Raw genomic sequence first — 14756 nt, forward strand, 5'->3', positions numbered from 1 at the left:
CATAGGGTCACACAAGATTGTAGTGAACAACTCGTATGTTATTCCGATGGGAGATGTGGACATAATCCTAGGAATGGACTGGTTAGCTGAGAACTATGCCACCATCCTTTGTAACGAAAGACGGATATCGTTTCGATCCCCAGGAAGGGAGCCGTCACATTTCCACGGAATTAGCATGGGGAGAAGAAAGATGATCATCTCCGCCCTACAAGCAACGAAAATGATGAAGAATGGATACCCAGCTTACCTCGTATACTTGCATGGAGAACTGGGAACTGAAAGGAGCATAGAAGATGTAGCAATTGTACGGGACTTTTCAGATGTATTTCCAGAGATTCTGCCAGGGCCACCACCGGACAGACCAATTGAGTTTACCATTGATTTGGAGCCCGGGGCAGCTCCCATTTCGAAGGCACCATACCGAATGGCTCCTAAAGAGTTGGAAGAACTCAGGATACAACTGCAAGAACTTTTGGAACTTGGATTCATTAGGCCAAGTGTATCACCTTGGGGTGCATCCGTACTTTTCGTGAAGAAAAAGGATGGCACATTGCGAATGTGCATAGACTATAGGGAACTGAACAAAGTGACACTCAAGAACAAATATCCTTTACCAAGGATAGATGACCTCTTCAACCAGCTCAAGGGAGCAAGCGTGTTCTCGAAGATTGATTTGCGGTCTGGTTATCACCAGCTGAAGATTCGACCAGAAGACGTACCTAAGATGGCATTTCGAACTAGGTATGGCCACTACGAATTTGTAGTTGTGCCATTCGGGCTAACTAACGCGCCAGCTGTGTTCATGAACCTCATGAATCGAGTATTCCATCCGTACTTAGACAAATTTGTCTTGGTATTCATAGATGACATTCTGATCTACTCAAAGAATGAGAAAGACCATGAGGAACATCTGAGAATTGTTCTAGAAACGTTGAGGACGGAGCACCTTTATGCCATATTCAGCAAGTGTGAGTTTTGGCTCAGCGAAGTCACGTTTTTAGGACATATTGTGTCATCAGAAGGGATTAAAGTGGACCCTGAAAAAGTGCAAGCAGTGCGCGAATGGAAATCGCCTACTAACCCTAATGAGATAAGAAGTTTCTTAGGATTGGCAGGTTACTATCGGAGGTTTATGGAAGGATTTTCTAAAATTGCAAGGCCAATGACGCAACTACTCAGGAAGGGAATAAAATTTTCTTGGACAGAGGAGTGCGAGAAGAGCTTCCAAGAACTCAAGGAAAAGTTGACTACTGCACCAGTGTTAGCCGTCCCAACAGCTGATAAGGAATACGTGATCTACACAGACGCGTCCAAAAATGGACTTGGCTGCGTGCTAATGCAAGAAGGAAGAGTGATAGCATATGCGTCACGACAGCTTAGGCCACATGAACTGAATTACCCGACTCATGATCTGGAGTTAGCTGCAGTGGTGCATGCGCTGAAGATTTGGAGACACCACCTATATGGAGTTAGGTGTGAGATATTCACAGACCACAAAAGCCTGAAGTATTTTTTTCGAGCAAAAGGACCTTAATATGAGACAAAGGAGGTGGCTCGAACTAGTGAAGGATTATGACTGCGGTATTAACTACCACCCGGGTAAGGCCAATATAGTAGCTGATGCATTAAGCCGTAAAACTCAATCTAGGTTGGGATGCCTCGTCACCCAATAGAATGAGCTCATCAAAGAGTTTGGAAAAATGAGCATAGAAGTGGTTAAACCACCAGGGATGATAGCAAGCGATACCTAACTTGAAAAAGATGATTGTAGAAGCACAAAGAAAAGACGAGAAAATGGAGAAAACTACGGGAAGCAGTAAGGAAAGGAGGAGTCAAGAATTATCAAGAAGCAGCAGATAATGCTATCCTCTTTGAGGGAAGAATATGCATTCCCCGCGATGATGAGCTTAAGGATAAAATCATGAGTGAGGCTCACGATACCCCTTATACTGCCCACCCCGGAAGTACTAAGATGTACCAAGATTTGAAGAAGTATTTTTGATGGGAAGGTATGAAACGAGACATAGCATCATTTGTATAGAGGTGCCTAGCTTGCAAGCAAGTGAAGGCTTTACACCAAAGGCCATTTGGAAAGTTGCAACCTTTAGAAATTCCGGAATGGAAGTGGGAAAACATTGCAATGGATTTTGTGACTAGTTTGCTCAGAACAAAGAAATGAAACACTGCAATTTGGGTAATAGTGGATCGACTCACAAAATGTGCTCATTTTATACCAATACCGATCACACACGGGTCAGACAAGCTAGCTCAGTTGTATGTTCGAGAGATTGTACGCTTACACGGTGTACCCGTGTCAATCACTTCAGACCGAGACTCAAAATTTACTTCTAGATTTTGAATGAGCTTACAAAAGGAGTTAGGCACGAGGCTAAATTTTAGCACCGCCTTTCACCCGCAGACAGATGGGCAGTCTGAAAGGACAATTCAGACCCTCGAAGATATGTTTAGAACAGTGGTCTTAGACAGGGGTGGAAGTTGGGAAGCAGTGCTGCCGTTGATTGAATTTGCCTATAATAATAGTTATCAGGCTACTATTGATATGGCACCATATGAGGCATTATATGGAAGAAAATGTAGATCACCGCTTTATTGGGATGAAGTGGGTGATAGAAAAGTTTTAGGACCAGACATGGTCAATCAGATGGTTGAGACAGTCCGCCAGATCAGAGGGCGAATAAAAGAGGCACAAGATAGACAGAAATCTTACGCTGATGCACGTCGAACTGAGTTATGTTTTGAAATAGGAGACAAGGTCTTCCTAAAGGTATCTCCTACCAAGGGGATAACTAGGTTTGGTGTCAAGGGAAAACTTAGGCCCCGATTCGTAGGACCTTATGAGATTTTGGATAGAATAGGCCCAGTAGCCTATAGGTTGGCGTTACCGCCAAGTTTTGAAAACGTTCACAATGTTTTCCACGTATCACAACTCAGAAAATACGTTTTTGATCCAAAGCACATAATCCACCAAGAAGAGATGATCCTTTGCCCAGACTTGAGCTATGAAGAGAGACCAGAGGCCATTCTAGATCGAAAAGTACAACAACTCAGGAATAAGGCAATCACATCAGTGAAAGTCTTATGGAGACACCACGGACAAGAGGAAGCCACGTGGGAGCTTGAAGACAAAATGAAGGAGAAATACCCCGAATTGTTTTAGAAGAAATATGCAAATTTCGGGACGAAATTTTTGTTAAGAGGGGTAGTATGTAGTGACCCGCTCTTTTATATATTTTAAATCTAGTAATGAGTGTTTATTTTTGTTCATCAGTGAATGAAAACGGTTTTTATCCTAATATGAATTCAGCTTATGATCCTGAATTTATATTGTTAAAGCAGTCAATGATATTATTTCAGAGTTATAACTGACTTAGCAAAGTCACGTTATTTATTTAAGCAAGATGAAATTAGATTTTATCTTTATTCAAGTCGTGATTTATTTCTGACTCGTGAGTTAATTAAATCTGCGGATTTAATTTAAATATTAGAACAACAAACGAATTAAATCTACGGATTTAATTTAGATTCATTTTATAATTTATCGATTTAAGCGAGAAATCACATGTCGAAATACGAGAATTATTTAAATAAACAGTATCAAGCAGATACGAGCACGCGATCCATCTTACAGTTACAGAATCACCGAAACAGAGAAAATACATCAATAATTCTCCTCTACATTTTTTTTTCTTTCTTTTTCTTCTCTTTTTCTTTCCATTAATTTTGTTCCCCACTTCATTTTACCACTAAATCTACTTTTTGACTTTCACCACCATTTTCCCCACCACTTTCACCACCATTTTCTCCACTACTCAATTATGCAACAACACATATTGTTCCAGCCATCAAGTCTTTTCTTCCCTCACCAAAACGTGTAGAAGAAGTTGAGAAAGGGAGAGAGAGTTTCCTCCAACTCCAAATTGTAACTTGAAGAGGTATATACTAAGCTTCTTTATTTTGAATTCGGTTGCATATCATCCAAACGGTTCCCAAAAATTCTCAAATTAATTGTGTATCATCTTTCATACGTTTTCTATATTTTGGTAAAATTTCAGAATATTTAGAGCTCGCATGATTTATTTATGAATTTGTAAACATCACTGCCCATCTGGAATACATTTTTGGTAAACAATCTTTGGGAGATCATAAGTAAAGTTTCAATCGGTGAAAACCTTTGAAACTTGAATATGTCACTCTAGACTCCCGTATCTTTCTTTTGACATTGGCCTCACCATTTTTGAGTAAGGGAAACAACCGGTATAAATTCTTGAAATCTAGTTCTTATTCCATGTACCATCCAGTAGATTTTACAAACCTACGACTTTGAGGTGGAAAAGGCCGACTTAAATATTTGATTCTCAAGCCTATCTTTCTACTGAATATTCACTGACATGTTGGGAACTTACTTGTTCAGTTTTAGAATTTTTGGTGAAGCCTAAAGTGGTTTTTCCGATTTATGTTCTGAATCTGCCAAATTTGAACTCTTTTTGTGCACTGAACTTTAGATAGTCATATCTTCCAAACCATGAAGGTTCTTAGAGTAAATCCAACTGGAGAGTGTTATGATCTCTCCCTAGTTTCCAGATTGACCTTTGGAGTTCCCAGTGGAGTTTTGTAAAGGGAGATATGAATTTTTAAAGAAAGCCCACTGACTTGGTTGTAATCTGGAAATATGAAATTTTCAGATTTTTGCTTGTTAAATACCCATCTTTGAGAGGGCATATCTTGCTCGTTTGAATTGTTTTTCATTCGATTCAAATTGGAGAATTATCCTTGAAATGTCTAGTTTCCAGAATGTCTTTTTGAGCCTCATTTGGAGATCCGAGGTAGATTTGGTGTCTGTTGTAAAACAAACCCTTAAGAGCTCAAGTTGTTGAATTATTTTCTATGTATCAAAGTTTATTTTAAAGGATGTTTCGTGAAAGATTTAGTATATGTGCGTAACAAGTTTGGGACTATTTATTTTAAATGAGGTCCGTTATTTATTTAAATTATGATGGACTTTTAATGAATATTTTTGGGATTAAACTCTTATTTCTTGATTTATATAAATTATTTTAAGGACTTATAAATATGAATTTCGTAGGCCTACTGACTTACTGTGATCGACGGTTTGTTGATGTCTAACAGCTTTGAAAATTTTATAGCAACTCCCTACATGAGTCGTGAGTACCCTGGTAAAATTTCAAGCCATTCCAACTTCGTTTGATACTTCTTTAAAATGCGAAACCTAAACTGCACATTACTACCGAGAATTTCAGAGAACAGATGAAAGAGTCATTTATTTCAGTAGCTTCCTGTGTGATCTAGCTTTCCAAATTTTTATGGTATTAACCTTATTGTGTTAGCTAGATATCCACCAAAGTTGAGCCCAGTTTGACAACGTTTACTATTTTTCAAAAATCCAAGTTTTCGATTGTTCAAAACTATCGAACATGGTAGATCGTGGTAAAAACGTCATATCTCTCAAACCACTTGGAGTTTTCGACTCTACTTTTTTTTTTATATGAAACTAGACTCGAAGATCTTTCTTTCGGTATGAGTCTCGAGTCCAGGCGATGTCGGAGTCAGAACAGATTAAATTTTGAAGTTGAGTCAGTGTAAAAACAGAGCATGTTTTGATGATGTTTGATTGTGATTCTTATGTGCCTTATGTTGAGCCTTTTTATTTTATTTTATTTTTTTTAAAATTTTATAACATTACTTGTTCTTATTTATTAAGCCCGATTAATTATGAGATTATAAAGCGAATAAGTTGAAGTATTTATTTTCTATTGACTACGAGGAGCAAGGTTTATTTAATTGGCGGATTAGAACACCCTAAGAGAACGGATTAATTTTTATTAATTATCCGGCTTCATGAGACGAAACTTAGTTTTTATTTAAATCCGATAGCTTGGATTAACAATAGAAATTCCCTGATTATTATTTCAGAATAATAATTCATGCATAAGGATCATGCATAGTTAAATACACATTCTCATTTGAGGATTTTTTTTATTCGAGCAAATATCTTATATATGTACATATATTCTCGTAATAAAGGTCAAGGGCGAGATTGATAATCTGTTGAGGAGCTTTTGTATCACAGAAAATTACTATCAGGTGGGCATTACTTTCATATATATCAAATGAGTTTAAATGTTACGTTCAAGCAAGTTATTTCATGACTAAATTAATTGAAGTTATTTCAAATATTGTCTTGCCATAAAATATTTAAATTTCAGTATGATATCTATCTGATGTGACTTTTATTATGCAATCGAATTCGGGTCCTGAGCAGTTGATAGCTATCCTGCCAGGGCTAGTGTACACCAGTGACCGTGAGTCATCTAGCGGGTTGGCCGGTCAAGTGACCGTGAGAGGTGGCCACCTCTCCGGCACACAGTTCCAGATATGATAGATTACAAGAGAACTTAGACTGCAGTCGAACTTTAAGAATCACAAATGAATTTAGTAAGCTTGGGCCTTTTAGCGAAAAACTCCCTTGCTGTACTGTTTATGATGGCATGACAATTTACAGTTTTGAAGCATGTGTTTTTATACTTAGGCATACGTGCCCACTGAGTACTTTTGTACTCAAGCCCTGCATATATTTCTAAATGTGCAGGTTGAGCAGCTGCCGATGGTGATGAAGTGACGAGCGGGACTCTTTTGTTTTATTATGTATTAATGAACTCTAGGGTTACATGTCTTCATACATGTAATCAGAACCTTATTCCGCTGCGTACTCAGAAGTTTTATGTTATTTTGGATAAGTCGGAGTTATCCGAATTTACTAGTTATTTGAGTCTATACGACTAAAACTCCGTTATATTATAAATATCCATGGTGTTAACATTGATGAAATACGATCCTTTCTTGTTTGATTATTCCCCTTTCTACCCCGCTTCTAATCTCCCTCCATTAGTCACGGTTTCCCCGGCTTAATTATCCTTAATTAGGACCGGTCGTGACAGAGGGAGCACACACTTTTTGGGGTGTTTCATGCTCGTCGTTCTGCCAATAGGGCAGCACACTTGCTTGCCCAACATGCTGGGAGGACGAAGCAATACGCTTCCTGGGATAATTGTTATCCTGTTTGGATGCATGATGTAATCCTCGATGAACTCGTTTAATATATATTAGTTTCTTTCAAAAAAAAAAAAGGAAGTAGGCTACGACAGAAGATTCAAAAAAATTAAATAAATAAGTAATTTCGTATAAGGGAGAGAGTATAACTTTTGCCTAGAGTATTAACAAAAAAAATCCATTCATGAAAAACAAGTAAAAGTTTCCAATATGACCCAGGCAACCAACCCTTTTACCACAAACTCATGTCAGGTAGGGCATAGTTGTAAGCATTCTTCTGTATATGGTGGGTACTAATAATCCAATAAAATTACAAAATGAAAATTTTAATAAATTACATTACAATAAAACATGAAAATGCACGACAACTCTCTCTCTCTCAATTCATATATGTTGGTAGGGGAGGCAAAGAAAACACAGTCTCACGTGTGAGTTTCTGTAGTAGATATGTGGTTGGATCCAAGTTGGCCTTTGTTTTTGAATGTTTGATTCTTTGTAGCCCTTTAAATAGCTGTGACTCCACCCTTTTCTCCTATGCCCTGCCTCTACGTCTACTTACATTTCTCTCCCTACACCCATTTTTACAACTCCTCTTGTTGTTGAGAGAGAGAGAGAGAGAGAATGGCTCTGGAAGGTGTGATTTACCAGCAAGATCCACTCATCTATGGCTGCATAGATTACAACTACTGTACGGAATTGGGCGTTGAAGAGAAGTTTAATGTGGAACAGAGTAGTGCAATTGGATATTGGGAGTCATCTCCGCCTCTCAACGCCACTTCTTCAGCGGAGGCCCGCCGCAAGAGGCGCCGGAGCAAGACCTTGAAGAACAAGGAGGAGCTGGAGACCCAGAGGATGACTCATATCGCCGTCGAGAGGAATCGCCGCCGCCAGATGAACGACTACCTCGCCGTCCTCCGCTCCTTGATGCCTCCTTCCTACGCTCAAAGGGTACTATACAACAAAAAAAGGAATTGAATCATAAAGATTTTTTCAAATGAAATAATTAATCATTATTTTTCTGCAATAATTAATAAAGATTTTTAAAATGCATGGCATGTATTTCTGTGTATGATTTTGGTTGGTAGGGCACATGTTTTGTCAATTTAGGTAATACTTTGTTTCGAATACTATTATTTATTACTAGTATATATATGTATAAGTGGGACTCACCTTCTGCACATTACATATAGCAAATGTATAAAGGAAAATAAAATAACGAGAGAGACAGAAATGATAACTATGGTACTGATGATATATAATTAATTAAATTTGTTGTGTAATTACTGGTAGGGAGATCAAGCATCGATTGTTGGTGGTGCGATCAATTTTGTGAAGGAACTGGAACAACTACTTCAATTTCTGGAAGCTTACAAGTTGATGGATCGACAAGACATGGGCAGCAGCAGTGACAAAGTATTTCGTAATTTGTTGAGCTTTCCTCAATACTCTGGGAAGGCGGCGGACATCGAGGTGACGATGGTGGAGACTCATGCAAGCATCAAGATCTTAGCCAAGAAAATGCCTAAACAGCTCCTCAAAATGGTGGCTGGATTTCAATCATTTTGCCTCAACATTCTCCATCTTAACATCACCACCCTTGATCAATCTGTTCTATACTCTTTCAGTGTTAAGGTATGTTTTTATTTCACCCACTCATTAAAGACAAAATTGAAAAATGTCACTGTACATGATATGTAGGTCTCCCTAATCACATGTATATACTACATAAATGTATGTTCTAAAAAAACCAAATTATGCCTAAAAGAAGTGTCTTGTCATGTCTTTCGGGAAACACTTTATAAGCAATAGACCGACCTAGTATAAATTAAAGAAAATGTGTTTAGGAATTAATCAAATTAAAGAAAAACAAATTTCTTTTTTAGACATGTATGACAAATAATTAAAGAGGTCAATATATATACGCATAATTCACAGAGTAAAACTTATTAATTAGTTGTGTCTTAATCTCATAGTAATACAGTAGAGTTTGCTGTGCTCCCAATTACGGCAGTGGATCAATGATATCGATAAAAAAAGCTTACTTCTCCTACTATACAAGGACCTGAACCTTTCCAAAACACGACAAAAATTACATAATGTGTCGTTGAATGACAATTATCTGCACTTTTTTTTTCCTCTCTCTCTTTATTTATTTGTTTCTAAATTAATTAAGGTACCGAATAAAGAAGAGTGAAATAAGTAAATGAAATGCAGGTAGAAGATGAATGCCAGTTAAGCACAGTGAATGAGATAGCCACAGCAGTGCACGAGATGGTTGGAAGGATCCAACATGATTCTACATCTTTAGCTTAGACAGGGCGCCACACACTGCCTTTTTTTAAATCATATTCATTTGTAATTGTCGCATCTCTCTCTCTCTCTCTCTCTCTCTCCAAATTGTAAACATAGTCTTAGGATGCAATTATTGTATGTTACTTTCTAGGATTATTATATTTACCATATATATATGAACTATGGCCTGTTTGGGAACGAGTATTTGCCTTTGATTAATATAATGATGGCTACGCCTCTCTTTCTAGTTCTAGATAGTATAACCAAGACTTTCAAGCTACTTGGATCCGGCGCCCCAGAGGTATCTCTCACTTCAAATCTAATCCAACTTTTTTTGGGATTAATATATTGTAGATATACGAATTTTGCACGTTCTTGTAATAAGACTTTCAGATTTTGGTATGATTCAATTATGTTTTGATTGAAAAGTTGCGTGCAGCCATTTACGTGCGGGCGGCTATAATTAGTCATAAATTAGTTAAAATTTTTAATAAGAGTTTCGTAATCTCTTTCTAAAATCTTAAATTATAATTTATGAGTCGGTCGATCGATTTTCACTAAGAGACTATAAAATAAAATTGTGCATACTCTGGACTGCAGAGCTAAAAGCCCGCGCCAGAGCTAAAGGCCTGCTCGCCATAGCAGAGCAGAGCTAAGTGCCAGAGTCAACCACCAGAGCTGACTTTTCAGCTCTGTACTTTACAGAGTCAACCGACAGAGCTGGCTTTTCAGCTCTGTACGCCAGAGTAAAACGCCAGAGTCAACTATGTCAGAGCTGACTTTTCAGCGCACGCGACGCCAGAGCTGACTTTTCAGCTCTGGACTTTGCAGCTCTGCCCATTCTCACCAGAGCTGACTTTTCAGCTCTGGACTTTGCAGCTCTGCCCATTCTCACCAGAGCTGACTTTGCAGCTCTGCCCATTCTCACCAGAGCCGACTTTTCAGCTCTGCCCAATCTCGCCAGAGCTGACTTTTCAGCTCTGAACTTCCCTTTGCAGAGCCGACTATTCAGAGTTCGCGTATGCTGCCAGAGCTACGTTTTTCGCCAGAATGGAGATGACTTGCAGAGCACGGCAGCTGGAGTTACCTTCTCTTGCACGATTTTATTGCCTTTAGAGTTCTACTTTGCATGGTAACTTTCATGGTGATCAAGAAGAATTTGAAGTCTATAAATAGGGCTTAGTTATTTATTGTAAAAATCAATCCTTCTGCCTCCAGGCGTGTAGTTAGATAATTCTCTTTGCCCTAATCTTTAGTTTCCGCCAAGTTAGCTAATGCTTAGGTTTATTGCTTTCATAGTGTTAGTTTCGATTATTGTTCTTAGTTAGTTTAGTATAGTTCTTTTAATTCATGTTTTAGATTAGTTTTCCGTTTAGAATTGTAATTACGTGACAGATTACTTCTCGAGACGATTTACGGTATTTATTTAATCAAGTTTATTTATTTGTTTTTACTTGCTTTCTTTAAATTCTGCAATTTAAATTATTCACTTTAAATTATGCAATTTAATTTCTGCCTAGTTAGATTAGATTAGAAGTTTTAATTAAATTTATTTAAATTTGATTTGCCTAGTTAATTCTTTACTTTAAGTTCGTTTAATTCTTGCCTAGGGTTTAATAGTTTCATGCCTATATAATTCTTTAGTTTAAGTTTCTAGTTAAGTTTCCCAGCTTTAGATAATTTTACAGCTTTCAATCCCTAGTTTACAGCTTTCTTGTGACATAATTAATTGCCCTTAAAGATCTTCCTTGAGAGACGACTTTGGGTTAGCTTATCACTGCTAGGATGTCCTTGTTCTATTGCAAGTCAATCTAGAGGTGTTTAGGTTGAGTCAGCTAGCCTTGTGTATCATCTCCAATGTTGTTGGTTCAATTCTCAGCAGTAATAATATTATTTTATTTTTTTAACATTATAATATTTATTGAAATTTTAGCTAGCCTTGCATACCATCTCCAATGTTGCTGGTTCAATTCCCATTAGTAATAATATTATTTTATTTGTTTTAGCATTATGATACTTATTAAAATATTAACAATCTTTATATCAATGATTATTTTTTCATACGACAATAATTCCATGACTAACTAAAATAAAAGTTCTCGTAGGTAAAATAACAATTATCGTGAAGAAAATTAACGTTTTAAAAACATCACTTTTCTTAATGTCGATTATTACTTTTCATAACAATGATAATTACTTTTAATTATTCATATTTTTCAACCAGCTGTGACCCACGATCTGCACCCAATTCTCCCCGATTGGCGCCCCTACCTGTGTTTAGATGAGATTGATTTCACCCAAATTATTCTGATAATTTATTATTGTCAACTAAAATATAATTAGAATAAATGCATTGTACATAGAATAAATGCATTGCACAATCGAATGCATTGGAGTATGCTTCTTAAATTTTTTTTGGGCCTAGTTTTATCGCAATTGAGTCAATATTTCATTTAGTCTAACTAATTTATAAGGTTTTGAGCTAACCCTATCAAGTTGCAGGTTATTTGGATTGAATTTTTTCAAAATATAAATTTTCATTTTTAAATTTTTCGGGTTTCAAGTTAAGCCATTAAGTTAATTAGGCTCAAAAAAATAATAAAATAATATATATAAAAAAAAGATCAATTTTCAGACACTTAAATTCAAAATTATTTAAAATTAAAAGAAATAAGTAGTAATATCTCACTTGTATGATTAGATAGGCCGTCAAATAATCTAATTTGTACTAGCTACTATAAAGAATATTAAAAATGTACAAATAACATTCTCTTCGTTCAAAGTTTTATTTTTTGTTATTAACGAATTTTGATACAGTTATCAAATTTATAAATTAAAATATATTTGTCAAATAAATAAAATATGAGAATACATTATGTGGGACCATTTTTGTAACTCGGGCTCTGGAAAATGACGACATAAGTTGAAAAGTTTTTGTGACAGCTTCCTCTATATTAGACTCCCATGAAAAAAGCGAATTACTACTACTTTTCTTCATTAATCTATGTGCTCGCATCGGCTCGTGGCCGCAGGTTTAATCGAATATCCTTTTCTTTTTCTTTTCTAAATTAAATTTGTTTTAATTTCCGAAATTGTAAGAAAAAAAAAGATTACCGATTTTTTTTAACACAGGACTACAGGAGTATTCATGATTTCATTTAGAAGACTATTTGAAATATCTATTTATGTCATGCACTATAATGAGGAACTGCAGATACAAATCGAATTACGTACATATAATTAAAAATAAATTTAGTTAACAATTTGACCTTTCTTTCGCCCCTCTTTCTCAAGTCCCCTTTTTTTTGTTTTTTTGGTTGAAGCCAAACAATTTTAGGACGCCTTTCTTCTACATGACTCGCCAAAAGCAATATAGAACATTGATTTCGAAAAATTAAGAGCATTAGTAGTGGGAGGCTCGTAGAGTGGTGCTTATCGGACTCGACCGAGCCCCCTAATACTGTGCCTTCAAGGCTCGCTCCGAGCTTCCAATCGGGCTCCGGGCTTAGAAGGAGAGAGAAATAGGTGAATATGATATACGGTCCAATAGGAAAATTGCTAGCATTACAAAAAAAAATGATTTAAATCTGTTGCGAGTCCGATGGAGATGGGGCTCACCAACACTGAGCGGGGTGACTCTCATGGAGGGGCCCACCTGCGAGCCCAGTATATTGGCTCGCCATTACTGATGCTCTAAGGCTAATTAATTCTTAACCTTTTAATCTTTAAAATAAATATCTCCAACCAGGAGCATCGTAGTTCAATACTTATTTTTCTCTATAAAACGGGAGATAAGTATATGTAGTGGGTAAAATCCGTATACGCCTAAATAACAATAACTATACGGTCTAACGGGCTAGCCGGATAAAGCGGTCCATACCACGCTCATAGCATAAGGCCCAAAGTCAAGCCCATATCCGCCAGGAAAAACCCTAAACGCGACAATTACTTGGCGACTAAGTCAGACGAGAGTCGCGGGAGATTGTTTCCTATAAGAAGTCGGAATCGCTAAGGTTGCAACGGGCATTCCAGTAAACCCTAACCCTAGCCACCTCCCTGTAGGTTCGTCACACACACACACACACACACACACACACACATATATACCAACTCACTAATAAAAAGGGAGGATCCACAATCACTCATATTCACTCTTGCACTCGCACACGATCTTTCACTCTCATTATCTCCCGCTCTTCCCGCTTTTCCATTCTGCCTCCACGCTCACAACTCTCTAGGGTTCCGATCGCCCGACTAGCCCCGTTAGCCCAAATGTCCGTTGCCCTTTATTCCATGTTGCTCAATAGCTCTAACTCTGATCACCGGGACACCCCGATCCTCTGGAGAACACTCTTATTACTATCTCTTTTCCAATGTCTATTATTTCATTACGTTACTTACGTCTGTTATTTATATCAATTCACTGATTTGAGCGTCGGAGGCCCTTATATAGACTCCCCCCCACTGGTGCTCATCGAATGACTCTAACGTTGCTTGTGATTTCAGGTTGCTAGTGCCCGTCGATCCAAGCGTGACTGACGCTACTTCCGTAATTGTCGAATTCACCCCAAGACTGTACAAATCTCAATCTTCCCATTTTCCAATTAAAAAAAATGAGTAATACCTTTACACTAGAATATTTGAAATATTTACAAATTATTTTAAAATGTTTCAATAATGTCACACATTATTTGTTGCCAATTTCGGCCTTCTATTTTTTGGCACGAGTTTGGAGATGAGATTTGAATATCAATTTATCGTTGAAACTCAAAATTGATTGAGAGTTTTTATAGTTCATAGTTAGTGTTGTCCCTTTTTTTTTATATTAATTACATCATCGAATGTCTAACAACTGAATAATTAAGTTAGGAGTTAACGCTGTAGAATTGGAACTTTTGATGGTTGGACTTGAAATCTCAGATATCCAACTATGAACTTGAAATCTCATATAATGACTCACTTTCCTTTTTCATCTGTCTCATTAATAATGGTATGTGTCAAAAAAAAAAATATTTTCTCTCACAAAAAATTGTAGATTCCACCACTTTTATCACTTAATTTAATCACTCTTCTTCGTAATAACCGTGCCTAATAGTAATGAATAATTATCAATGAGACGGATGGAGTATTATATAATGAGGTTCCTTATGTTAACTAATTGAACATTATATTATTTTATTTAGAAGTGTATATAATTTAAATTTTCTAATTTTCCATAAATGTGCAAAATCATAATCATGAGGTGAATTGGCCAAACCTAACGAAGTCGACCACCATTTCCTGACTCATGAAACCTGTATAACTTTGATAATTATCTCTCATACACAAGAAAGAAACAAGTTTACCCAAATGCAGAAAAGCTATATATTAATATA

General features: G+C 36.8%; 1 protein-coding gene and 2 long non-coding RNA genes across 3 annotated transcripts; 2 read left to right on the forward strand and 1 right to left on the reverse strand.

Annotated features, from left to right (window-relative positions):
- Positions 1 to 3706: 3706 nt before the first annotated feature.
- Positions 3707 to 6803, forward strand: LOC131004021 (uncharacterized). The gene is made up of 3 exons (XR_009094884.1): positions 3707 to 3953; positions 6064 to 6123; positions 6629 to 6803. It is a non-coding gene; the product is annotated as an uncharacterized LOC131004021 (long non-coding RNA).
- A 456-nt stretch (positions 6804 to 7259) lies between these two features.
- Positions 7260 to 8600, reverse strand: LOC131004023 (uncharacterized). The gene is made up of 2 exons (XR_009094885.1): positions 8461 to 8600; positions 7260 to 8040 (listed from the first exon to the last, which is right to left on the reverse strand). It is a non-coding gene; the product is annotated as an uncharacterized LOC131004023 (long non-coding RNA).
- On the forward strand, positions 7669 to 9582 carry LOC131004022 (transcription factor bHLH96-like). Its single transcript, XM_057930592.1, has 3 exons — positions 7669 to 8037; positions 8380 to 8721; positions 9304 to 9582. Exons 1-3 carry the CDS (start codon positions 7711 to 7713, stop codon positions 9400 to 9402), a joined length of 768 nt encoding a protein of 255 aa, XP_057786575.1. The 5' UTR covers positions 7669 to 7710; the 3' UTR covers positions 9403 to 9582.
- The last annotated feature ends 5174 nt before the right edge of the window (positions 9583 to 14756 follow it).

The sequence above is a fragment of the Salvia miltiorrhiza genome, unplaced genomic scaffold (assembly GCF_028751815.1).
Source record: "Salvia miltiorrhiza cultivar Shanhuang (shh) unplaced genomic scaffold, IMPLAD_Smil_shh original_scaffold_305, whole genome shotgun sequence".
Lineage (NCBI taxonomy): Eukaryota > Viridiplantae > Streptophyta > Magnoliopsida > Lamiales > Lamiaceae > Salvia > Salvia miltiorrhiza.